Genomic DNA, 26634 nt, shown 5'->3' with positions numbered 1-26634 from the left:
GATGCAACGGTGGCGTAGACCAAAACGCAGCCACCGATTTTGAAGCTGTCGAATTGACTTCGGACTTCGGCGCAAAACCATGTCTGGAGTTCCTTACTAAGGAAGGCCTAAACGGGACACCGATTGTTGCGCCGTTGATGATGATTAAGCATAGCCTTGAAGGTAGAAATGGTGTTTCGCATGGGACCTGTTTTGCTAAAGTAAAAAGTTTCAAAATACTTACAAATGTATAACTTCTTCAGGGATATCGAGTGGTATATCAAGAAATCCCAGTCCGCGGCACACCAACTTGACTTGAGTAGAGTCTCCACTGCATTGACATCCTCGTCTCAGCCATGGTTCGCAAATTTTTCGCAAAGTTCGTCCTTCGCGAACGTTATAATCTCGTAGCGTTTTCTCGTACAATTCCTGAGCTTCGCGTTCTGAATCCGATGAAGGTAGCACTACCGTTTCTCGTATAATTCCATCACTTGTTATCGAGCTTTCATCGGCGGTGACAGCCACCGGGGTTGTGGCAGCCTCGCCTACCGAAACTTTAAGCCACGCACACATAGCAATTAGCACAATCGTAACAGATACACAAACACGAAAACCACCAATCAATGACAACAACCAGCGACGAATAAGATAATTTCCCGTGGCTCTAATTGCGCCCAGAGCCATGCCGTCGTTATATCAGAAGAAAACTGCTGACCCTTTTTCCTTGCCAATTTCGCCGCTCGAATTGGATTCAAAATACTCTAAAAACTTTGAAAATGTCGAAAGTCGCAAGGATAATTGTTCCGAAATTGGCTGGAAACCAGTGGCATTTTTTCGATCCGTGTCTCGTCACTCATAGTCACCGCGTTGACCCGTGCAATTTGCTAGTAAATTAAATTGACTAACGATTTAAAGAACTAATGACTGGCGACCGAATAATCGATGCTAAATTAATCTTATGGGAGTATATTACCGACTCCATTGGTTTGTCTTTTTGTTCGGTTGCTGTGGCCTCAAAAGTCTCGTGAGATTTTTCTTACTGACTACGTAGTCTACGGTCTAGTCGGTTCAAGTAGCCCCCAATGACTTGTTGTTGTTGCTGTTGCCGATGTTGTTTTTGTCTTTTCGGGGGTCATATCTGCAACAAAACTCACTAAACGTAACAAGTGGCGATTGTGTGTAGCTGCACTCGCTTTGATTTATCTATTTATTCGCAGCTTCATGTCGTTTTCGCACCGAGAAAACCAGTCACTGGATTGGGCACTGAATCCACATTCGATACATGCACTTGAAACCGAGCGCACTTTAGGAAAGGAATTTACAATTGCACGTTCGAAGTTGAGTTATTATTAATTCAATTAGAGATTTACACTGGAATTTCTACGCACGGATAGGCTGACGCTGAACTGCACGCCGATGCTCTTCACAGTAAGCGACACTGGCATCTGAAATGGAGAAAAATGAGAGAAGTTGATCAAATCATTCATTTAATATTAGAAAGGCTATTGTGCATCTGACCTAGGAGAAACTTTTAAGTGATGCGTTTTTTAGCGACGCCCCCATTGTTAGTTGTATTCGCACGACTAAATTTATTATACAAGGGATAGTGCACTTCCTCCATTTAATCACTCAGTTTGATGAAAAAGCGATCACAGTACTATTCTACTCGGTGATTGATTCAATAAGAAAAACCTAGCTGCAGAAAATTAGGGCGGACTTTGTATAAATAGAATATAAGTTAGAGATCAATGCCTTATGTCCTTTTGAAAACTCCAGTCCCCCGTACATTATATACCACACTTAACGTGTTTTTCCTCAATTGCGTTGGGATTATTCTCGTATTTGATAGCTTAAATGTAAAATAAGGAAAATGGCAAATTTTCTTAATTCTAAAAGAGGCGACGTGAAAGTAAAAATAACGCAACAATGAAGGCAGCACCGCCTAGTTGAAAAACTCATGAACATGGAGGCGCGATTGAAACAGGGCTGGATCATCCTCATCCATACAGATTAAGGATCCGCCCACCGCAACTTGTTGAGCCGGATTTTATCCACAGCCAGACGGTTGTGGTATCGCTCATAGATTTCATGGTTATGTAGGCTACGAAATCGACCATCCTTTTGTAGGGAGCCAAAATTCTTCGGAGAATTCTTCTCTCGAACGCGGCCAAGAGTTCGCAGTTTTTTTGCTAAGAACCCAGTTCTCCGAGGAATACATAAGGACTAGCATGATCATTGTCTTATACAGCTGAAGGCTCTGTTAGCAGCGTCCCCTATCTTCATTGTTTTCGTTTGACCAGTGCGATTCGATGTTAGTTCTTTCGGTTTTGACACTGACGTTGCTGCAATGTACTTCGTCTTGCTTCATTAATGTGGAAGAAGGTAGACAGTACACCTCGGTATGCTCCCCCCATGATGTCAATATCGTCAGCGTAGGCCAGTAGTTGAGTGGACTTATTCCAGCAGTTTTTTCATCGCTTGCCGCACAGAGAAAATCTGATCTGTTGCTGATTTGTTTGGAGTGAAGCCTCTTTGGTATGGGCCAATGGTGTTCTGACCGTATGAGGCTATCTGGCTTAGCAAGATAGAGGACAATATCTTATAGATGGTACTCAGCAACGCGATATCTCTATAATTGCTGCACTGCGTAATATCTCCCTTTTTATGTATGAAGCAGATAATCCAGCGTTGCTAGTCGCCTGGCATTGATTCGCTGTCCCACACCTTGAGCATGAGTTGATGAACCACTTGATGTAATTGGTCGCCTTCATATTTAACCAATTCGGCTGTAATTCTATCGGCTCCTGGCGACTCTTCTATACTTGGTGTTGGCAGTATTTTTCCGTCGTTTTCAATTGGTGGGACCTCCAACTCGCTGATATTTTGGTTGTTGAGCAGTTCATCAAAATACTCAACCCATCGCTCCAATATTCCCATAAATTCGGAACTCAGATTTCCCTCTTTATCTCGCTAGGATGAGCATCCGCGCCTGGTTCGGTTGCTCCCTGTACTTTTCTAGTTGACAGACTTGTTGGTTCTCCCAGGCTTCCTTTTTCCGCCTGTGAAGTCGCTTCTCCGCTCGCAGGACTTCGTGATAAGTCTTCGCGCGTGACCGCGTTCATTCAGAATGCAACATTACTCGCTATGCGGCGTTATTCCGTTCCGTTGCTAGATTAAATTCATCGTCAAACCAGCCATTCCGATTTTTCTTGCGGCTGGGGCCAATTATCTTTGTGGCCGTATTTATGATAACGTTCTTCAGGTGATTGTGAGGATCATTTGTTGATCCTTCATCTCTAGGACATGTGTTAGCTGCAGTTATTGCGGGATCCATTTCCCCTTTATAGGTGTTACGGAGGTCTGTGCTGTGAATGGCTTCAGCATTCACTCCCACCTGATTGTGAAAGGGATGGTAGGTGGTGTTGTAATTCGAGCTCGGAGCATTATGTCAACGAGATAGTGATCTGAGTCTATATTGGCCGCCCAATATCTTCTTATATTCATGAAGGCTGAGAGGTGACGGCGTCCGCAGTCCGTTATCATTGCAATCTCCAAGTATGATTTTGATGTCATATTTGGGACACGCTTCAAATTTCCGTTCCATGAGAAAATGCGCAAATCGTTAGTCCGTTTTCGTTGCCTGGTTCGTCCTGTTCGAGGCTCCTTCCGTAGCTTCGTAACTTTGGTTTTCCGTGTAGGGTTATCAGCCCTATGCAACCCTTAACCTGGAGGGCCAGTTGGTACATTTTATCCCGTTTTTAGGCTCGGGAGACTCGCCTTTTTCCTCCTCCGTCTGCAGTTTTTCATTAGGAAGGAACTCCCAGCGATCACCACGTGGAGGTAGAGATAGGGTTTGGCTATACAGCTCTTGGTGTTGGTTCGGCTGGCGTTTCGCAGGTTTTATGATCCATCGTGGGTGACAATCCACGTTGCGCCCTGGGACCTATACTACACTTTGACCTTTGAAACTTGATAGAGACTGAGAATGATTGCACATCTTCGGCCGCGATGGAAGCTACGCGAAAATAATTCCGGATATAAAGGTTGGTGTCTGTGCCGTGTATGTGATGCAGTGCATTGGTGTGCGCCCACGTGGTTGCCAACACTTGGCTGTGAGCACCTAGTGACATCTGTCATAGCAGTAGACATGGTACAACTGTTTCTGGCTTCCCACATCCCAGCGATATCTACAGGCTATTTCGCAACGACAACCAAAGCCAAATCATCGTAGCCTCTTCCAAAACGGCGAGGACAAGGATTTCATTGTACATCACGTTATATAGGAGATGTTCCAAAATTGAGCCTTACGGTACTTCCGCCACGATGGTTTACTGTTCAGGTTCCTCACGCGAATCGTACTAAAGTGATCTTCCCAGGAGATAACTTTCGAGTAGCTTAAGTAGCGATTGTTAATTGGGATTAGGTAGTAAAACTAGTTACTGCCTCTTCCACCGAGCAAGAAAAATTCCATTGAAAATGCATTTATCAAATCTGACCTTGACATCGAGCTTGAAAGCTCCATTGGAAACGACATATAAGCTAGGAGCTTTATTATCATGGGTTTTCCGGCAAATATGAGACAGCTTTTCGTCAGTCGCCAAGTATGATGAGCAAGTCTGATGTTCGTCTTGCGCTCTCCTATATATGGGGGAAAGGCGCCGCAACTTCTCAATTTGTTCATTCTACCAGTATTTTCAGCGCTACCTGTTTTCAACCCAGCATTATGCTGCCCCAATAGCATCTCTACGAACATATCAACTTCAAACGTTAACGGTAACCAACCCTGGTTTCCAGTTTCATCTACAGGACCACACCGACACATTACCCATTACCCCCCATCAGTATGGGGGAGTGTCTATGTTGTGAGTTATGAAACCTCCATACCTATTCTGCGACAATATCCAGCACTTATCCAAAGTAGGTTGAGGCACCTAGGAATGCGCTAGAAGTAGGAAACATCTTACCATTTCTGTCGGTTATAGGCTTGTCCGGATAGCTGAGTGGTTAAAGCGCAAGGCTGTCGTACGGAAGGTCGCGGTTCAAAATCTCGCTGGCGGCAGTGGGATTTGTATCGTGATTTGACGTCGAATAGCAGTCGACTCAGCTGTGAATGAGTACCTGAGTCAAATCAGGGTAATAATCTCGGGCGAGCGTAATGGTAACCACATTGTCTCCTACAGTGTTCTGTAGTGTACCATTACGGTCTTGAATGAAATGCTCTAACACACTTCAAGGCCCTGATCAAATATGGATTGTTGTGCCAACGATTATTATTATTATAGGCTTGATCGTCATACTAAAATTCCTTTAGGACACTGCAACTTCTCTTAATACTCTCCATTATAACTATCATATCAACTAGTGGAAAGGTAGAGGATCATGCAGAGGGTATACTGGCTGGCTGTGGAGCTTCGGTAATGAAACCAAGTACTGCTTATTTTACCGTGTGTACTTTCACTATACACGATAGAAAATTCCTATCTTCTACTTTCCTACCATGAGAAAACCTTCTTACTTGCCATTGGATGACATGGAACTTGTCACTCCTCTATGAAGTAGTACAGTTCATTGATTTACTGGCTATGAAAAAAACTCTACCCTTGCACTGCCCCTGTTCTCACTGAATGCATCAGCGATGATCCAGGAATCATCCAGAGATTCCTTTCCGACTCCTGCAGGGACTCTAAGTTTATGAAAGCCGTGGCTGTTATAGAAGAGATTTCATGTGAGTGAAACTTATCTTGGAATCGAGACTTCTTGTAGCACTAAATGCCACAGGGCAAAATATTCCACTACTTTTCTTACTTCCAATAGACCCTGGTACTGAGTTTTTGAAATACTTTATCGTAATCTAGTTATCTCTTGCTTTATATTCGAAGAAAATTTGAAATTTGGAGGGGATCCGCCGGGAAAAAACACATCTCTAAATGCATACGCGTCCGCCAAGAATTACCTTATCCGCAAAGGATGTGTTAGTTATTACTTCCACTGATCTTCCTAGGCAAACTAATGTTTGTTTTATTGTAAGGCAAAGGTTAAATTTACCGTCTAGAGAAAAATGCTGACGTTCACATTAAAAATATTTATTACAAACGTCCAATATATACATATATATATCATCATCATCAACGGCGCAACAACCGGTATCCGGTCTAGGCCTGCCTTAATAAGGAAATCCAGACATCCCGGTTTTGCGCCGAGGTCCACCAATTCGATATCCCTAAAAGCTGTCTGGCGTCCTGACCCACGTCATCGCTCCATCTTAAGCAGGGTCTGCCTCGTCTTCTTTTCCTACCATAGATATTGCCCTTATAGACTTTCCGGGTGGGATCATCTTCATCCATAAGGATTAAGTGACCCGCCCACCGTAACCTATTGAGCCGGATTTTATCCACAACCGGACGGTCATGGTATCGCTCATAGATTTCGTCATTGTGTAGGCTACGGAATCGTCCATCCTCATGTAGGGGGCCAAAAATTATTCGGAGGATTCTTCTCTCGAACGTGGCCAAGAGTTCGCAATTTTTCTTGCTAAGAACCCAAATCTCCGAGGAATACATGAAGACTGGCAAGATCATAGTCTTGTACAGTAAGAGCTTTGACCCTATGGTGAGGCGTTTCGAGCGGAACAGTCTTTGTAAGCTGAAATAGGCTCTGTTGGCTGACAACAACCGTGCGCGGATTTCATCATCGTAGTTGTTATCGGTTGTGACTTTCGACCCTAGATAGGAGAAATTGTCAACGGTCTCAAAGTTGTATTCTCCTATCCTTATTCTTGTTCGTGTTTGTGTTTGACCAGGGCGGTTTGCTGTTGTTGGTTGATTCGTCTTCGGTGCTGACGTTGCCACCATATATTTTGTCTTGCCTTCATGGATGGCAAAAAGTGTTTCACCTAATATACTGTACAGTGTGTCAATTATCACGGACGTTGAAGGTAAAGGAAATCGGTAGCGGCCTACCGATTTCTTAAAGTCGCCAAGCTGTTTATCAACCTAGACACTGGAATTCAGATTGACGGTTCATTAGAAATTGCTTCCATGACAGTTTCCACAAAATTTAAAAGAACGCCAGGACTGAAAACTGAAGCGAAATTAGCAGTTGATGTTTCCGAGCATTATAGACAACTTCTAATATATTTGCTTGCTCATGGAGAAAGATCTTAAGAAACGTTGCCCTCTTTTATATTGCTTCATCTGGTATGCGGAATTCACCGGCTGTATCTACTAAATTAAGCCATTCTAATGAAAAACGGGGTTCGAATTGTGGTCGAAACATCATGAAGAGTTGTGATTCTCGTCATGGACCCCCTTTCCATGGTACCCCCAAAACTCAGCATTTTCATAGGGTAAGCCTAACTCAACGTAATATTATATGTTACAGGGTTGCGAGTTAGTGTTTCGCACCGTCAGATCCCTTTGCGAAGGAAACAGAAGAACCAGGCACACATTGTCAGTTAATATTATGATTCAGCGCAGGTACTGAAGCTACTCGTTTTTCCGCATTACTTAAATTATAACATAAGAGCTAACCCAGCATTACACGGCAGTCAATTAAGGTACTCATAGAACACTAATTCAGGACTACAACACACCTTAATCCCTATGTAGTGCAATAAACCTTTCACGTGAATGAAAAGCTAATCACACAAGCGTTTCGTTTGCAAAAGGAATGTATAGCTGTTGTGTTCAGGGTCTAATTCATTATGTGTCGTCAGTTATAATAGAGTAGTTTTTATAAAGTATGGAAAAGGACTCTAAAAATCGAATTACAAATACAGAGAATGCATAGTTTGACATAGCCCAAAATGGAAATACCGCTCTTTATCAATTCCATTCCACTACCATTTTTGTTTCTCATCAACACAAGAGGGACACCCCCCACAAGCTTGGACGGCAACACCTTTCAACATATAGCTGCAAAGGCCCGACGATCCAGAAACTTCTGGAAAGCAATCACCTACGATACGCCAAATCTCAAAGAAAACACAAGAAACGAACAGCTCTTGAAGTATACTATCAAGAAGAGAGAAAGTTAAGAGACTATTGGAACTCTAGCCGACACACCAAAACCATGTTGGGAGCCGGTATAGACTACCTTCTCTTCATTTTAGGTTTTAGGGTAGCTCTCCCCTTTTGGTCGCCTTTTGACCATCGCCAAATTGCAGCGTTTCTAGTGATTAGATTAGTTGAGATGATTAGATAGATTTTCCTACCCACGTCAGCACTTAAAGGAAATAGTGGTTCCCAAAATATGGGTATATGAATTTTAACATTCATATAAGAAATATTAGTGAAAAAAGAAAAACTAATCATTTCAATTTTCTGGCTTCTACCGAGTCCTGAACAAACTACGGGTCTACGAATGGTAGACCCGTGTAGCAAGAAACGTTTTTCCCCGCCAAACGACAGCTATAGCACGAACGGTAACCTATTGAATTTGAAGGGCCAATGCAATCTATTGCTGGAAGAAAATGGGGCTGAAGCATTCAAACGAAAGTAAGCAACCATCAGATAATGGTAACTTTCCAAACTTGACCGACATTACAGCGGTGTGTGCTCGAACAATGCGCCGTAAATGATAAGTCAATGGAAATTAGGGAAATCTGCAAATCTATCACCGATGCTTTTGTTGTTATTGTTCTATTATAGTTCGAAAAGATGCTACCAGAGTCCAACTTGGCATTCTAAGCACACATCATGATGCTATTGCCACTTTTCTTCTAAACTGCATTGGTACGTCGAAAAGTACAATTATAATGCTTTTTAATCTGGACCAACACTTCTCACATGTTGTGATTATGCGAGGCCAGAGAAACGACAAGCACGGAATATTTGGAATGAATTCGTAAACTCCGACTCTTTTACTACCCGTCCTTTGAGACAGTCCTTGACCAAAAACACACCCCCTTCAAATCCGATCTCTTAGTCAGGTGGAAGTTATGTTGCTAACAATGCGAATAACGTTTATGGTCCCTGATACCCTCGATTATACGTGATTTTGGTTTTGTCGATTCCACTAGAATGGTAGACCAATTGTCGAAAATGTTGTCAAAGTTATGAGAACCATCGAGTCCAACCCTTTTGTGCGTTTCGATTGCGGTAGAGCTAAACGATGCAACAAAATTATTTGGAGCCATCTGAGTAAGGTTGAATTCATAAAGAAGTTGGTTGTGTGAACCGAATTCCCATTTACGAACCCCCGCTGAATCGCATTAAAATTGACCAATTTCTAAAATACATGGTAGTTGGTAATGAAATGTGGATCTTTTATCACAAGGACAAGCGGCAACGATCGTGGTCAAAACACCGCGACCAAGCCAGGAATGACGATCAGTTACGCTGTGTGGTTGGCGGAATGGGCAGGGAATCATCTACTATAAGCTACCTCACTATGCCGAAACTCGAGCCTATGCTGTTAAAGACATGCCGTCTAAGCAAATCAGTCGCCAAAAGCGGTCAGCATTAGCCAATAGAAGAGGAATTGAGCGCCATAAGGATAACACTACCACACACACATCGATAATTACTAGTCAGAAACCCGAGGAACTTGGATCCACCTTAGAATCTGGACTTGAATGCAAGTGATTACCTGTCCCCGCCCATAGCAGCCGATTGGTAAAAAATTCTCTTCAGGAGAGACTTATGAAAATCGGCTGTTTAGAAAAGTGTGACTACTTCCTCGCAAAATTTTTCCGCCACTGAAGTCGAGGAAAGCGATTGAAATCAACAGGATCTGACGACATCGAAGAACTAAAACCCGACACAGTAGCTCAGTAAATTATTCAATCGGGTTACTGAAGAAGGTAGAATACTATCTAACTGTCAAGAAACATCACAGTTTCAATATGGAAAAAGAAGGGTACTCCAGCAGAATGTTGAAATTGCCGTCCGATCCGGTTCCTGTCTCATATCACAAAAGTTTTTGAACGCACTCTTGAAAAACGTATTCGAAAAATCGTTCAAATAACCATGAATCAAGAGGGGCTTGCGAAGAATCGCGTATCTACTGATTCAGTACACACTGTGCGGTTATTCATCGAGAAACACCGTACGAAGCATCGCCTTTATCTGGTATGGTCTACCACAACAATTAGTGCTAGAAGAGCTTGTGTGCTGGGTTATGATAAATTGCTCTACCGCAAACCGAAAAGTAAAGTTCAAAGTCTGGCAGTTGTATTGCAACCGCTTCTTGCCTCTGTCGGTGTTTATCAAGGGAGCACCACCTGTCCTCTCACCACTCTTCTTTGTTCTTGTTATGGACACTGTCACACGGGACATAAAACGCCCTTCACCCTGTACACTGCTTTATGCAGATTTCCTAGCGTCCAATAGCAACAACGATCTTAAGCAACTTGTCCACAAATGGAATGAGCGCCCCATACACGGTTTCAATTTGAATCTGAATAACCCCTGACCGATCACCATGAAACAGGTACAATCACTGTTAATGGCAGTGATCTGCCCAGAGCTGAGTTAATATCTCGGGTCAATGCTATCAGTCAATGGGGAATTACGTTATGAAATTACTTCACGCATTGGCGCAACCTGAATGAAGTGGCATTTCACAACTGCTGTCCTTTGCAATCGACGTATCAACGCACGTCTGAATCTAAAATTGGCCGTGTCGCCCACTATGGTTTTGAGTGTTGGCCGACTATAGAACACAATAAACGGTCTCTTGCGGAAATAAAGACGAAAATGTTGTGTTGGACTATTCGAAATGAGGACATCCGCGATCGTTATAGGGTTGCACCGATGATGGAAAAATTTGGAGAAAGGACTCTTGGCTGGCATGGTCACGTAATTCGCTCTAATGAGAATTCACTTGCCAAGCTGGGTCTGAAGATCGAAGCCCATAGTACGTGACCAAGAGGCCGACCAAAACAACGGTGATGGATGCGAGCTTCGCAACCGCATCCAAATCCGCCTTTTGATAGAATAAAATGAAGCAACCGATCATGACGAATCGACGAAAGAAAAAGAACAAGAATGCAAAACAGAAGCTATCGAAATTGTTCTTCTTACAGTTGATTTGGCTCCTTCCCTTTAGAGTTAAAGAACTGCCACCATGCTCAACTACCAGTGGATAGGTTTCTCGAGTACGTAAGAAAAGCCTGTCATGCCTTAAAACTTGATTGGAAAGATTAATCTTGGTTTTATAACAACAAATTATCTTCAAATGGTAAAATAATGGGAAAGGCGGAATTTTCCAACTATCTCCGCAGCGGGTGAAGAGTTTATAGGAGGAAGGTTTTAGATAATATCATGAATAATTTTGAATTTTCAATCCAAACCCCGGAACATGAGGGGATCGGAAGAGTATGCGTGAGGAAGGAAAAGACCTTCCTCTATAGCCCGCTGCACGGTCTATCGGTGAAATGTTATTTCGAGGACACCAGGTGCTGCCTTCAAGATTTTCATAGGCCCGGTACTGAATATACGGACAGATAGGTGATAAATGAGGGGAGTTTCTTAGCGATTCTGTCTTTTTTTTGTGCGTTTTGATTTATTTGAATTACTCTCTGCCTTTTTATTATCCTTTGCACAAATAACTTGTTAATTTTCCAAATTTCTGCAAAGTTGGGGCCGTTTTGCGATTGAAACAAATTATTTTGATAACTGAAATATTTTTTGTACGCATTACCACAAGAATAGATGCTAGCCGCAAGATACAAATCACATATAATCTTTATGCATAAGATACAAATTTAAATAGATTTCAAGTACTTCTTTGGTCTGTAATATTCCCCGTATTGTACCATACTGTATATATCTCACGGTAAAGAAGTAAACAAGTCGGAAACCGGAAGCTAGACGCTTAAGGTATGAAAGGTTTTGTGTATTTCTTTTATAAAGAGATTTGAGTGTGCATTTGTCCCATTAGTATGTAGCACGTAAAATATGCATATATTATGTGAAAATATCCACTTTCAAGTGATATTGACATTCTTAGTCTTGAATTTGCAGAAAGCGTCAATTTTGACCTAGTATAACTTTGTTTATAATAGCGCGATTTTCACCAAATTTAGCAGGATCATGGTCTACCTTACATTGCTGCACAATTTTGTGATTCTAGGGTGAACTTAAGGGGGGTTTTCCTGTCAATTACTAAAAATTATAGTAATATACTATTATTAACTTGATTTGAACAGGTATCGATATGGAGGGTATTTCGGAGCCTAGGCACTATATAGTGGCAGCCCCCTGATTTTTTTCAGATTTTTCGGTTAAGTAGTTTCTGAGAATGGAGTCGTTAAAAAAATGATTACTTTGAACCCCCCGCACTCCCCATCTTTCCATCAAATGCCAAAACTAAGACCGGCTTCGTAGTTAAGTACTAACCGAGATCTTTAATTTGATACCCCACATGACTATATTTGATGAAAAAAAAAATTACACCCCCCTTTTGCATGTATAGAAACCCCCCCTTAAATTTGACGTAAAGGGATGTAACTCGCTATATGCGTGAGCGTTACACAATTCCCACCTTTCTACCAAATTTGGTGCCAATCGCTACAATGGTCTCCGAGAAAAATGCGTGTGACGGACAGACAGACAGACAGACAGTAAATCGATTTTAATAAGGTTTTGTGTTTACACATATAGAGTCTCCACACGAAGGTCTTAGCTTTAAAAAGTAAGCTCAATGCTATTGCACGGTGCATAGATTTGTGCTACGATTTGCGAGCGTAGGTTTTGATTTACCTGAGAATAGTTTAGATTAACTTGCATTCAACAGTGTCCAATGCACTTTCATGTACCAGACACTTGTCACAACCTAAACCACGCTACTTCTTTACATCGATATGTCATCTTATGTGTGTTTAAATGAAGTAAGGGACACTTCTGAAGGAAAACTAAAGAAACCCAAAATTGGTGCACTCTAAATCGACTGATGATGTGTCCAGGTGATTCTCTCACAAACGGAAATCAAACACCAGCCGCTCGAATATCCAAATTCTATCAAAATAAAGCCAAAGGCTGCTTTGATCTTCTGCAGCAATCTAAACAAACATCTATTCTTTTTCAAAGCAGATGCAATGCCCAAAAGAAAGAATAATATGTGTGTATAAACAGAGAGTACAAAGCTTAGACGAAACAATTTCTATTTTTACACTATCCAAGCATTTCACCCCATTTACCTCCCAAGAGTATCAACATTCCTAGGATGAAGACCATTCCGCACGCAACTCCATATTTTGTTTACTAATTGTTTTCAAACGACCTCATTCAACCTTTTCGCGTCTCGATCCCCAATTAACCCATCAGAAGCCACGTCACGTAAGCAAATTCTGGAGTACACACTAGAAGCATGTACTCAATTTAAATATCTTGAAAGTGCTTAAATTCAGCCTGGCAATGTCCCATTACTTTATAACGGCGTATTAAATTTCTTAGTACCGTGGTGGATAAGCATATATGCATACATTGGCCAACCCAACAGGGTACAATGTCCTTGCACGGCCTAATCCTCTTTTATGACCCAAAAATTCTCCTAAATCATCATCATCCTCTCGATTATTCCAAGCTTACAGCATTATAAACGAGTGTAGTACTATTGCCCGTCCTCCGCTCTTCGACGTCATCTTGGGCGACCTTGTTTTCAAGCCATCCATGGCGGCATCTTCATCTATATATCACACGCTAAAAATGAAATTTGCCAGGACGAACTACAGAAATTTTCCACTATTCAATGTAAAAAAAAGTTCATATTTTTTCCTTATTGGGTTGATGTACATTTATTTATATACACAGATAAATATTAGGGCGGCTAGCGAAGGAAGTGTCAATGGTCCATGCGGGTAGTAAGGAGGACAGCTTGAAATATGATGAACGATGTTTGCCTCCAGCACGTCCTTATTGCGTTATGTAAATTTAATAGGCGCAATCGACCTGTTATACGAAGATGTATTACTTGATCTTCGTTGTCACTTTTTTAATAACATTTAACTATGGTAGGCGGTCTGACGTAATATGTTTCAGGATTCCAGTTTTTTTTCCTTGAATATTGGCCTAATATCTTTACAAAAACATCACCACCATATCTGACGTGCCGAATCTTTGTAGAGACCAATTAAATAACCTGAAGCTCCTCTAAATTATGGTAAATGTCAAATGGGGTTCTAAAATTTCCTATTTAAAATGCATTGAAACGCGGATTAACTTCATTCTACGCGATTCGTATAAAGGTCTGGAGGTTAAACCATTAGATTATGATTTACGGAACACGAAAACAGCATAAACTTCATTTAATTTTCAGTTATATTAGCAGTCGCCCCAGTTAATCTTCCAGCATCGACAGGAGTACCATTTCCCTAATAGCCTAATCCCTTGGTGCTCCATCTCATTATTCCTTATTACAGCCACTATCTCCGAAAGAAAAACTTTCATCTACTCCTTCGAGCAAGATACACACATGATGAAGTTATCTTGTAGCATTAAAGGAATGAAAATCACGCCTTGGAACCATTAAGGATTGGGTTAACCTGAAACCGAAATCCAGTTCCGTTATTCAGTTCCTCCCCTGTGTGCGTGTTGTAATAATGTCCTCGTCTTGTGGTCGACTTTGGGTCTTTATTCTTCTGGGATGTACAGCAGTATTAATGATTAATGAAATTGAGGTTTTTGGTAGATGATTTATGGAAGTGATTTGTACGAGGTGATCTTATTTTTTCCCCAGAATGAAAAATCTACTGTTTATTCACCACGCTGTGAAGAAGGATGTGATGTAGGTGATGTCTTCCCTTTGATTGAGGGTGTGGAAAAGGTGAATAGAGTTCGGGAATCTGCGACGTGTAGATTTGATTCCAGGCAATTTGACATGGTTAAAAGTTGTTTTCTGCACGCCTATTTATCTTTTTTATTTTCAAGAATATGTGAATATGTGTGTGAATATATCTAAAGTATTAGGTTGATTCGATATGTGCCTCTAAGCGAAACTCAATCAATCAAGATAGATGCCAAAAAATGGAATCAATTGAAAAGGTTTAGAGTTAGGTTACTGTGTAGCATCAAGACATTTCGAATCCAAACAGTATGATAACCACCCTCACATTTTACCACAACCCCAAGTCAGGGTAAAAGCAATTTGAAATAAATGGTCTAAGAAATTGGAAACGCTAGTACACGCCATGTCTTTAAATTTATCTTATTTTTATCTATTAACTAATGGTTGTGCCCAGGTGGCTCAGTGATTAGAGCGTCATGATTTCACAGGTGACAGAGGAGATTTGTATTATGCCTGAATATCGGATACCAGTCGACTCAGCTGTGAATGAGTTCCTGCATCAAATCAGGGTAATCATCACGAGTGAGTGCAATCTTGACCACACCTTACAGTTTTCAATGAAGTGCTCTAACACACTTCAAGACTCTGTTCCAGTTGGACTGTCACGCCAACGATTATTATTATTATTAACTAATGATCAGGAACAAAATCGAACCATACAACCCCTAATGTCTCTTGGACATTCATTCATTTACGACAACAAAAATAAGTGTAACACGTACGGAAGGTCACGTTTCGAAACCCACTGATGACAGTGAGATTTGTATCACGTATCACGTCGGATCCCAGTGGACCTAGCTGTAAATGCGTACCTGAGTCAAATCAGGGAAATAATCTCGGCCAAACACACCTTGCATTCTACAGTGAACTGTAGTGTACCGTTACTGTCTTGAATAAAGTGCTCTAACACACTTGAAGGCCCTGACCCAATATGGATTGTTGCGTCAATGATTATTATTATTAAAAATAACCAGCTACCAGCGAAAACAATAACAATCGTCTGTATGTTATTAATTTGTAGATGTACCACGCGACTATATTTTGTGAAAACAAAATTTTACATCCCCATTTTACCCTTAAACTCAACATTGAAAGATAAACTCACTGCATGCATGACATAGTTTTAATCTTTCCTCCAAGTTCGTGTCAATAGGTATAACTGTTTCAACTTTACCGCGTTATTTATTTAGCATACTGGTCCCAAGCCCAGGTAAAAGAGAAGGGTGTGAGGCAATGTATTTTGTACTATCCTTAATAAAACAAAAATAAAATGCTGAGATCAGAGGAAGACACAAATAAAAGAAGAGTTGTAGTTATTCCACTATGCTAAGTCCTACCTGATTCCTCTTGATGACAAGTCTCGAGAGAGGCCGAACAGGAAAATGCATCAAACGTCGAAAAATTGATAGGGCGCCGCACGCGGCTGGACGTCCCGGGTCTGTCGTGAAATGGGCAAGCAAATCAAAACGTCTCTGCACGCTAAAAATTAGCACCCTCACTGGGAGGACCGATGAACTCGCAAGAGTTCCTCGGAAAAGGAACATTGATATCTGCGCTCTACAAGAAACCCGATAGTCAGGCGCCGAAAGCTAATATATAGAACGCGAACGCGGTAAAAATGGTTACAAACTTCTCTATTTTGGTAACCCACACACTCAATAGTATTGGCATTGCCATCTCAGAAGGTTTCCGTGATGCGCTCAAAGAACTCGGACAGCGAAAAGTAAAGTTCGAAGTATGGCGGGTGCAGCAAAACCGATTGGTGTAACTGCTGGTATTCAGTAAGCAATCGCCCTCTCACCACTCCTCTTCGTTCTTATTATGGACAATGTCACAAGCGACATCCAAGGCCAACGCGCTATACACTGCTTTAAGCAGATGATGTTTCCTTAGCATCTCATAGCAAAAATGATCTCGAGCAACTTGTCCGAAAATGCAATGATCGCCTCATACAACACAGTCTCTGAATAGAACTGAATTCTTAATGTCCGATGTTTGATGTTTTGTCTTCTGGACCGCTCAGACGATGTGTGATTCGTCACCTCGGGAATGATGCTGATTGACATCTTGACGGACAAGATGACAAACATACCTAATGTCAAATCCAACCCTTCTTCGTCACAAACGAAGGAAGCTGAAAGGGTGATATCTATAAATAGATACTGACAGCGATAGGGCCGGCCGGAAAAAAGTTCTTGGACAGCTAGCCATAAGGGAGTGACTAGAGAGAAAGCTTAGGAAGATCTTATTCGCTGGATATGAAGGATACCATTATTTCTTGCACAGGCGCTAATTAAATACTTCATCTAATCGTGCAAACTCCAATGAGTACTCGGAGGGCCCAATGCATGTATTTTTCCAATGCCCGAGCTTGGTTGAAGAGTCTAGAGGAAACTCTCTAGGTGAAATACTATCATATTTCGTGTGGAGAATGTTAACATGACAGGAGGGTGGTAGGATGCGATCGGACTGATACAGGGTAAAATACGGAGGGCGAAAGAAGGTAAAACGTGCGGTTACAAACTTGACTCGATTTTTTTAAGGTTTTGTGTAAAACAAAACCTTGTTAAAATCGATTCACTGTCTGTCTGTCTGTCACACGCACTTTTCTCCAAAACGACTAAACCGATCCGAACGAAATTTGGTGGACAGTTGGGAACTATGAAATCCCAGGCATATAGTAAGTGGAAGGGGGGTTTCAAAAATTTTTTTCACCAGATATAGTCGTTTAGTGCGCGAGAGACGAGTCAAAATGTACGCACTTAAAGTGAGACAGGACTCATTTTCGGAAACTACCCAACTTAAAAATTCGAGAAAAATCAGGGTGGTGCGCTTAGATTAAATTTAAGCCTCAAAATATGTTCAATTCCCATATCTGCTCAAATAAACTTACTAACAGTATATTACTAACTTTTAGAAATTTACTGAAAAATCCCCCTTTAATTTATCCTAGGACTTCCAAATTGTGTATCAGCAAAGAGGACAATATTTCGCATACACTTGGCAAATTTCATGGAAATCTGGCGTTAGATAGTTATAGCAGTTCAAACTTAGCAATTCCGCGCGAACTTACTGCTTCCAAAACCATGCAAATAAGATGCTGACCTCATAATTAACGGGAATAATTGACATTCATGTGAAATATTAGAGTCGCATTTATGAAGAATCTACTTCGCGCCAGCTCTTTTTAGGGTTTTGTGTAAAACAATTATGTGAAATCTAAAAATCGAGAGATGTCCCATTCCGATATCTGCTCAAAAAAACTTACTAATAGTGTATTACCTGTTTTTAGAAATTGACTGAAAAACTCCCCTTAAGTCATCCTAGGACCGACCTTGCATCGACATAGAAGACACACACATGCAAAGTTTCATGAAAATCCAACTATTAGTGTCAAAGTTATAGCAGTTCAAATTTATCAATTTCATGCGAATTAACAACATCCTGTGCCACACAAATAAGATGCTGACGTTAATATTAACGAGAATAATTGACATTCGAATGAAATATTAAAAATCCATTCATAAAGAATCTACTTCTCCCCAGCCCTCAGAGTGTGAAGCGTATGAGGTTGACTATTATCAATACAGGGCTTTCCATCAAATTATTTATTTAAATCGCTTTCTAACAACTAGAGGGCAATGGAATGGAACTAAGTGACACGGAGCTGTCTTTTTCTTCAGCCTTTGTCCCGTTCACAAGCGGGGTCGGCTCGTCGCGATCGGTTTCGCCATTTTATTTGATCAAACGCCTGATCAGGATGTAATCGCGAGGCTTTTAAATCCCCATCCAGCGTAACAAGCCACCGTTGTTGCGGTCGCTTACCGTTGACTTCGATGTCCAAACCAATATTGGCAAGTGAATGCTCATTAGCGCGAATTATGTGACCATACCATTGAAAATGCCTTCCTCGCTATTTTTCCACAATCGGTGCAACCCCATATCGAGTACGGATATCCTTATTTCGGACGTGATCAAAACGTATCACACTACTACTTCAACGTAGCATCTTCGTCTCCATCACCGCAAGACACCATTCATTGTCTTTTATAGTTGGCCAACACTCAGCACCATAGAGAGTGACAGGACGGCCGATATTACGATAAATTTTAGAACACCAGTTATGGAATGCCACTTCATCCAGGTCGCATTAATGTGTGAAGCAATTTCCAAACGCAAGTCTCCATTAGCTGATAACATTGACCCGAGATATTTAATTCGCTCAGTTCTGGGCAGGTTATTGAAGCTGACAGCACTGAGCAATTTAAATATCTGGAGTCAATGCTGTCAGCCAATGGAAAACACGCTGCAATAGTACGAGCATAAATCGCATCTAATACCGTTGGAGGGTCATGATAGAGGACTATTTTGCTGAAGCAGTTGTGCCAAAGGTGCTCGATCGAATTTGACTCTGGCAGCTGCGGTGGCCAGTGAAGTAATTCAGAGGACTAAATTTGTATCCATGTTTGCCTTATTCTAGCAGAATGCTTCGGATCATTATTGCGCTGGAATATAATGTCTGAAACACTTCTTCCTCATTTCCGAAGACTCCCATCCAACAGATTATTTAAAATAGTAAGGTAGTCATCCTTCCCCGCATCCTCCGACACATGCCGACCCCCCCTGGAGTCATGCAACCACACACCATCACATTAGATCCGCCGAAATTACCCGTTTCCTTACTCACATGTAGCCTCATTTATTCCCTTGCACCGCGTCATGTTCACTCATGTCCGTTTGATCTCCATTAATTTGTTTTTATTTCGTCAGCAACCACTTTTTCGCTAAGCTATGTATTAGTTTCCGATGATGTTCAGTCAACATTGGTTTTCTCATCTTTCTCATCTTCCTTAAAAATGTTGCTCCAGTTTCTACACAATTATATCTCTTTTGAAGACTGGTGTATTATAACGACATTTTTCTCTCCCCAATCCTAACCTAATCGTCGGCACAATTTTCCGCTACATAACGCCAGATAATTTGAGTGGCGATCATGGTAACTGATATACATAACTGCACAGAAATTTAACAGTGAATGTTTCAATGTTTTCTTGATTCCCGCAATTAAATCGGAATTTATGGGTTTTCTCGTAAATGAGAATATAGCACAACAACAAGAACAACAAATCTTGTTGAGTAAAACAGGGTTGAGAAATATCTGAAGGTCTGTGTGTGTGTGTTTGAGGCAGGGGAGAGCCAAAGCCTCTGAGCACTCAGACCTTAGTGGTCCATTGTACTCAATTCAAACGAAATATCCCGGATTCATTTATGTATCGCAGGATTTCCGTTAGTGGATGCGATGCTATCCGCCGTAGTTGGAGCACATAAGCACCAAAAATCTGATATCTGATGCGTCCATAACCGGGGCATTCACATAGAAAATGTTCCGTAGATTGCACTTCCTCATTACAGGATGGACACATATCTTGGATAATTCCTATTCTGAACATATGTCCAGCTAGTGAATTATGGTCAGTCAGAATGCCCACAATACTTCTGCAAGTCTTCTTGCTTTTCGACAGGATAAACTTTCCAGTATGTTTGTTTGGTTCTGACAGGAAGAGTTTGGTCGGTCTAGCAGCATTAAGGCTTCACCGCCTGTCGTTATGGGAAGCTTGTTCCCAGTTTTTAATAGCAGCATCAGCCAATGCTACCAACATCCCAATTGCTGATGCTGGTCCGGGCATGGGGAAAGTTGAAACTTCTTTTGCTAACGCATCCGAGATTTAATTTCCCTCTACTCCACAATGACCAGTTACCCAGAGTAAATTCACCATATTGTATCTGGAAACAGAATTCAATCGGTTTCTACATTCCTGAACAATTTTTGAGGTGATCAAAGCATAACTCAATGCCCTCAATGCTGCTTGACTACCGCTATAGATTGCGATGCGCCTGCCCTTTAACCGCTCGTCAATCATCCAGGCTGCAGCCTTTAGGATCTCATACACTTCAGCCTGAAAGACCATTGTGTATTGTCCCAAAGGAAAATCCCACTTCTCGTTTTTATTCGAAAGGTAGACACCGGCTCCAGAACCATCTTCTGTCTTTGAGCCATCAATATATCCCGCCACGCATTCTTCTGTTTCATCCCAGTTTCTCTCCATTTCAAGATAACTTCATATCTTCTACCAAACAGTTGTATAGGGATTTAAGAATTGGAAGCCATCGCGAAAACTAGATTCAGTTCTCCCAATGCTTTGTGCCCCCACGTCCATTGTTTTCCCATAGATCTAATCGAATTAGTCTATGAGCCGCTCTCATTGCAGTGCTCTAAATAAACAAATCCAAGCGCTGCTAATTGAGTAATGCATTCAGAGCTGCGTCGGATGTGGTACTCATGGCACCGGTAATACCCAAACACACAGTTCTTTGCAGTGTGGCTAGTTTACAGTGAAAACTCTTCTGCTTCACCTTAACCCACCACACTAAGCATGCATAAGTAAACATCCGCCTAATGATAGCATCATATATCCACATTGCTACCTGAGACCTAAGTCCCCATATCAAGGCAAAGGTCCGCCTACACAGCTCATAAGCTGTGAGAGCTCGTTTCATCTTTACCTCTACATGTTTGTTCCAAAGAAGCTTCTTGTCTAGAATAACTCCCGGATATTTTACTTCTTCGGAGAGTTGAAGGGTGGTACCCCTCATCTCTGGAAGGCAAAGCCCATTCAGTTTCCTCCTTTTTGTAAATAATACCATCCTGGCTTTATTTGGATTTACTAAAAGTCCATATCTGAGACACCAACTGTCAATCAAAACAACGGCGCGTTGTGTATTTCTACACATCATTCCGAGATGTCGACTACAGCCACGTTATCCGCATAAGCTTGAACGTGTATTGGAGTTCCGATAGTAGTGAGTTGATCAGCATACTCCAAAGAAGTGGCGATAGCATACCTCCTTGAGGGCAAATTTTCGTCGCTTCGGTTGTTAGGTAGCGATCAACATCCACCTCAGCACACAACAATCTCTGCCTTAGCATAGCGTAGATCCACTTTGTTAGAGTTTCGTCAACACCATGATCTCTGGCGGCATCACAGAGCTTTTGGAAGGGCGCCCAGTCAAAAGCTCCAATGTCCACCACCCCCATTGCGTATTCACCCTTCAGAGTTGCATCCTCTATCTTTGAAACCAAAGAATAAAGAGCAGACGCACAGGACTTTCCACGTTGGTAAGCATGTTGGTTTTCACTTAAGGGGTGCGACTTTAGAGCCTTCCCGCAAATGTGACGCTCTCTCCAGACATTTCAGCGAAAATTATGTTAGGCTGATTTGTCAGAAGTTGTTTGGATTTGAATATGAATGCATCTTTCCCAGGCTTTGATATGAAAACTACCTTCACCTTCTGCCAAGAGCAAGACATCCTCGAAAAATATTTCTTAGAGGTTTCTCTAAGTGCTCTATACCTCTTTTAGCATTGCTGGGTAGACGCCATCCATACCAGGTGCTTTGAAGTGTTCAAATGATAGTATAGCAGCTCTCGCTTTTTCATTGGTAACAACCACTCTCACAGTGTCCCAATTCCTCTTTCAACACCTTCGTCTTGACGGGTTTGCAGAAACCGCCAATTCTCTTCTTCCCATTTCTGAAACCTGTTCTCCCGGGTGGTGTACTTGCAAGAGAGTCTGTATAGACTCAACTCTGGAGTTTGTGAAAGTACCATACGGTTTTCTAGCGGAGTCCATCTTGGCCGACTCATCTTTATTAAAGACTCTGCACAACCTAGAAGTCTCTCTTTCACCTTCCAGTTCCTCACAGTACGCTCTAAAAGAGTGTCTAACTATCTGAAGGTAGTTTTGAATTAAAAAGGTAAGGAGGCATTGCAAAATATACACGAAGTTTTGACTAATTAATATTGCATATTTGATGTGGTCCGGATAGCTCAGTGGTTAGAGCACTAGGCTGTCATACGGAAGGTCGCGGTTCAAATCTCACTGGTGGCAGTGGAATTTGCATCGTGATTTGACGTCGGATACCAGTCGACTCAGCTGTGAATGAGTACCTGAGTCAAATCAGGGTAATAATCTCGGGCGAGCGCAATGCTGACCACATTGCCTCCTAGTGTACCGTTACGGTCTTGAATGAAGTGCTCTAACACACTTCAAGGCCCTGATCCAATATGGATTGTTGTGCCAACGATTATTATTATTATTATATTTGAAACTCACATAAGTGATCGAATGTACGGTTCTAGTTTTGACAAGAATTCGTCACTATTTTAGTAAACGCGACCTATGGTAATAGCCTAAGTTAGATAACAATAAGATCAGTTCCGAAAAGTACTAATCGAGCACTTTGACTTGATACCCCACATGACTACATTTGATGAAAAACCCCCCAAACTCAACACAAAATTGCGCCACTGGTTATACGTAAAGTTTCTGAGTATCATTGAATCTATTTTAGTAAGGTTTTGTTTCACACAAAAAACCCTAAAAAGGAAACCTAACTTAAATAACCTAACCCTGTCCCGTGATGGTAGTCGAGGCAGAGAAAGGCGGTACCGGGGTGGTTTTAGTGGGTAAAAATCCCACCCATTTCTTAACAAAACAAGTCAGGTAACCGGAAGTTCGATGCTTCAGATATGAAAGGCTTTGTGTATTCCTTATATAAAAATATTTGAGTGGAGTGTTTCATTTGGACTTAACACGTAACGTATATGGATATAGTCTGGCAGTCACCTTAGTGTGATATTAACATGGAAAGTCTTAGAACTTACCCAATACTGAAGTGGTAACTTTGACATACGATAACTTTGTAAATGATAGCGCGATTTCCACCAAACTGGATAGTATTATACTTTATATCACAGCGTATATTACTGCTATGATTCTGGGTCGAAGTTAAGAAGGGGGTTTACAGTCAATTACTAAAAATTAAGGTAATACATTATTTCTAACTTTATTTGAACGAATATCGATATGGAGGGTATTTCAATCCCTAGGCACCATATAGAGACAGCCCCGTGATATATTTCGGTTCTAGGTCCGTGAAAGAATGACCAATTTCCAGCAGCATTCATTCTCTACCTTGTGGTCATACTCACAGTAACGAATGAGAAATCGTCGAAAGTTTACAGTGGGGCAGAGGGCAACGAAATAAAATCAATGATATCCGCATTAGAAGTATCTCACCTGCGTGCTGTGCAGATGTAGAATATTGTCATTCTGAATAAGTCTTTCTTCCTTTCGTTCCGTTTAGAAAAGTTCTCACTGCGTACATCATCACTATTACGACATAGAATAGGTGTGCACACCTTTTATTTTCACTACGTAGAGAAAATTATCATAAAATCCGAGGGAGCCAAAACTAGAGAGACTTTTTTGCAATCTTGGCATTTGGACTACTTTCAAGCGATTGAAAACCCTGGCATAGATGATTATTCCGAAATGGATTATTGAAAAGAACAACACAATCCTGAGTAATTAGAACGCGACCTTTGTTATCTCAAAAGTGCATCTGGCTTACGTTCGTATTTTGCCGAATTTTCGTAACATTAACACACATTTCGCACTTTCACCAGTGAGTCAACCACTCTCAAGAAATGTCTGTCTGGCTGCCAGAGTACTTATAATAAATTAATCCCTTTCTTGTTTGCCGTCGAATATCTCCCAAAATTAAACTAATTAACAAAATTTAATCTCTTGACATACATTAGACGGTGCTCGTAGCTGCTGAATTTACGCAATTCCATTCTATCAACAAAGATTTTGGGCGCGAATACAGTCTGTGCGTCTGATGTACATTGCTTTTGTTTTTCTGGTATGTTAATTGTTTTATTATGCAGATTCTGCGGCAAAGATTGCCCGCTGCGTACATCAAGAATCCACTTATGATAATTACATTAATATTTTCTCCATTCCGCTAACACAAAATGACAGGTTTACTACGTGCTGCACAAAAGCGTTCTTTTGACCCAAATACCTTCCCGCCAAACGAGATTTTACTCCTCTTTGGTATCATAGTTTTTTTTTCATGAATTAATTGTAAGATGGAAGTCAAGAACAATCAGATCTGGCAGGGAATGATGGTGATTGTGATAATGATGGAGATGGTTGTATGGATGACGAAACTCTCTTGAATTGTTTTAATGAAATAGGGTGACATGCACCGAAGTAATTGAAGATATGATAAATTAACATTGGAGATAATGCCAAGATTTAGGATGGGATTGTTTGAGTATTTTGAACCGATGGCAAATTGGATACTTTTATGAAGGGGCCAAGCTACTTCAACATAATAAATATAATTTAATATGTTTATAATAAAACACAAAACTTTGTATTTAATGAAAGTAACGGCGGACAAGCTAAAAGAGACAGACAGCCTCAACAGTTATAACCAACAAGTACTTAGAAAACTACAGTCCCCAATTCATTGCATCTTGAGTAAGATCATTATCTCAGAGAGCACGATGTGCTATATGATGGGGTGCTCTCGGAGGCTATGCTATCATTTTATTTTCCACGATGTCCGTGAGGCGATAACAAAATCTAACCCATCACAGTGAAACTAAAGCCAATGATCTCCCAAAGGAAGAAACATTTCGAAAATATTCACAATAGTCTTAATCTAATGAGACATATATAAAAGTAAAGTGAACCGATCTTTTCAAGATGAGCAGAAATTTTTGTAAAGAAATCTTCAAACATCATTCTTCCTTTTTGAAATGAAGTTTTCCGCTCAGAATAGATAACTTGATATGGCCCTATGTTGAGCATGATTATCCATGAAAAGCGATGAGAGATCTTTTGACCCCTTTATGAACGAAACTTACAGTGATATCAATTTCGCTGATAGTTATATCATCTTCTCGGATGCCCAACGGGCCACAAAAAAAAAACATTTCAACTTCAATCTCTCTTTTGGATGCTAGTTCTTCTTTTCTGGCTTTCATTCACAACGGTCTTAGTGACGCGTCTCTTGAATAGCATTATCGGCCGAATCCTTCCATCTGTTTCAGAACTTCTCAGGTGGTCAAAGCTCTAATTACATTTATTGTTTCAGAAATCATCTAGGAACCCAGAATTCATCCATAAGTCCTCAGTAGGTAACCCATGATTTTTTTTCTTTGGGCAGAGCGAGTGAATGCATTTGCGCACTGAGTGTTGAATTCCCGAAACGGTAAACTAGACTAAACACCACCGCGTCTTCAGAAAACTGACTTCGAACCGTTTCACAAATTACTTTGGATTACCTCTCCCTCAGTTAGTGAGGCCACAAATTGGGAAATTCCTTTCACAAACCAGAGGGGAGCAGAGTAAAGAAACTGTTGGTTCAGAGAACTAATTGTTACCCCCACCCATTAACCTCTATCTGCTTCCCAAGAAGAGCTCGAATGTAATGTAGAGTATCTGCCAACCCTTCTCAGCATCTCTCTGACAATTTCCCCCCAGCGTCTGCATGTAGTTGCTGACAAATTTCACCCGACATAAAAGAAGGGTGTGATTGGCGTCATCGACCACTTGCAGAAAATACAGTCTGGGGATCGTGCCTTTCCAATTTTGTGTACGTAAGATTGAAAACCTTCATACCCCATAGAAACTGGAGTTCAACCATGGACCTAAGTTGTCGATGAGTCGCGCGATCCATCTGCCTCTTAACTCATTTTAGCAAGAGAGTTACCACTCACACACGGCAACGTACCGTTCTTCAACAACCATCTCCCTTGAGTCCCTTTCCTCACGCTTGTAGGTGGTTTTATGTTCCTTAACAGCAAAGGCAATGGAGATTACTTCCGCAATCACCATTACAGTCGGCTCTGAGACATTACGGCAGACAGATACCACCCGCAAAATTCCCAGCCTCTATACTTGCACAAGGCATTTACAATACGTGAACTTGCTAGAAACAGAATTGCTAG

The 26634-nt window shown here is 41.2% G+C and overlaps 1 protein-coding gene across 4 annotated transcripts in view; it reads right to left on the bottom strand.

Annotated features, from left to right (window-relative positions):
* LOC119651235 (leucine-rich repeat-containing G-protein coupled receptor 5) overlaps window positions 1-26634 on the bottom strand; it is a 232812-nt gene that overhangs the window by 160906 nt on the left and 45272 nt on the right. For all 4 annotated transcript variants that reach the window (XM_038054710.1, XM_038054711.1, XM_038054712.1 and 1 more), the window contains exon 2: window positions 224-1424. In XM_038054710.1, the coding sequence (XP_037910638.1) occupies window positions 224-663 (440 nt within the window). In that variant the 5' untranslated portion in view covers window positions 664-1424. The remainder of the gene's footprint in view (window positions 1-223; window positions 1425-26634) is intronic.

Source organism: Hermetia illucens, chromosome 3 (assembly GCF_905115235.1).
Source record: "Hermetia illucens chromosome 3, iHerIll2.2.curated.20191125, whole genome shotgun sequence".
Classification (NCBI taxonomy): Eukaryota; Metazoa; Arthropoda; class Insecta; order Diptera; family Stratiomyidae; genus Hermetia; species Hermetia illucens.
Note: the sequence above shows the minus strand (reverse complement) of the source record. Positions and strands in the feature narration are given on the sequence as shown.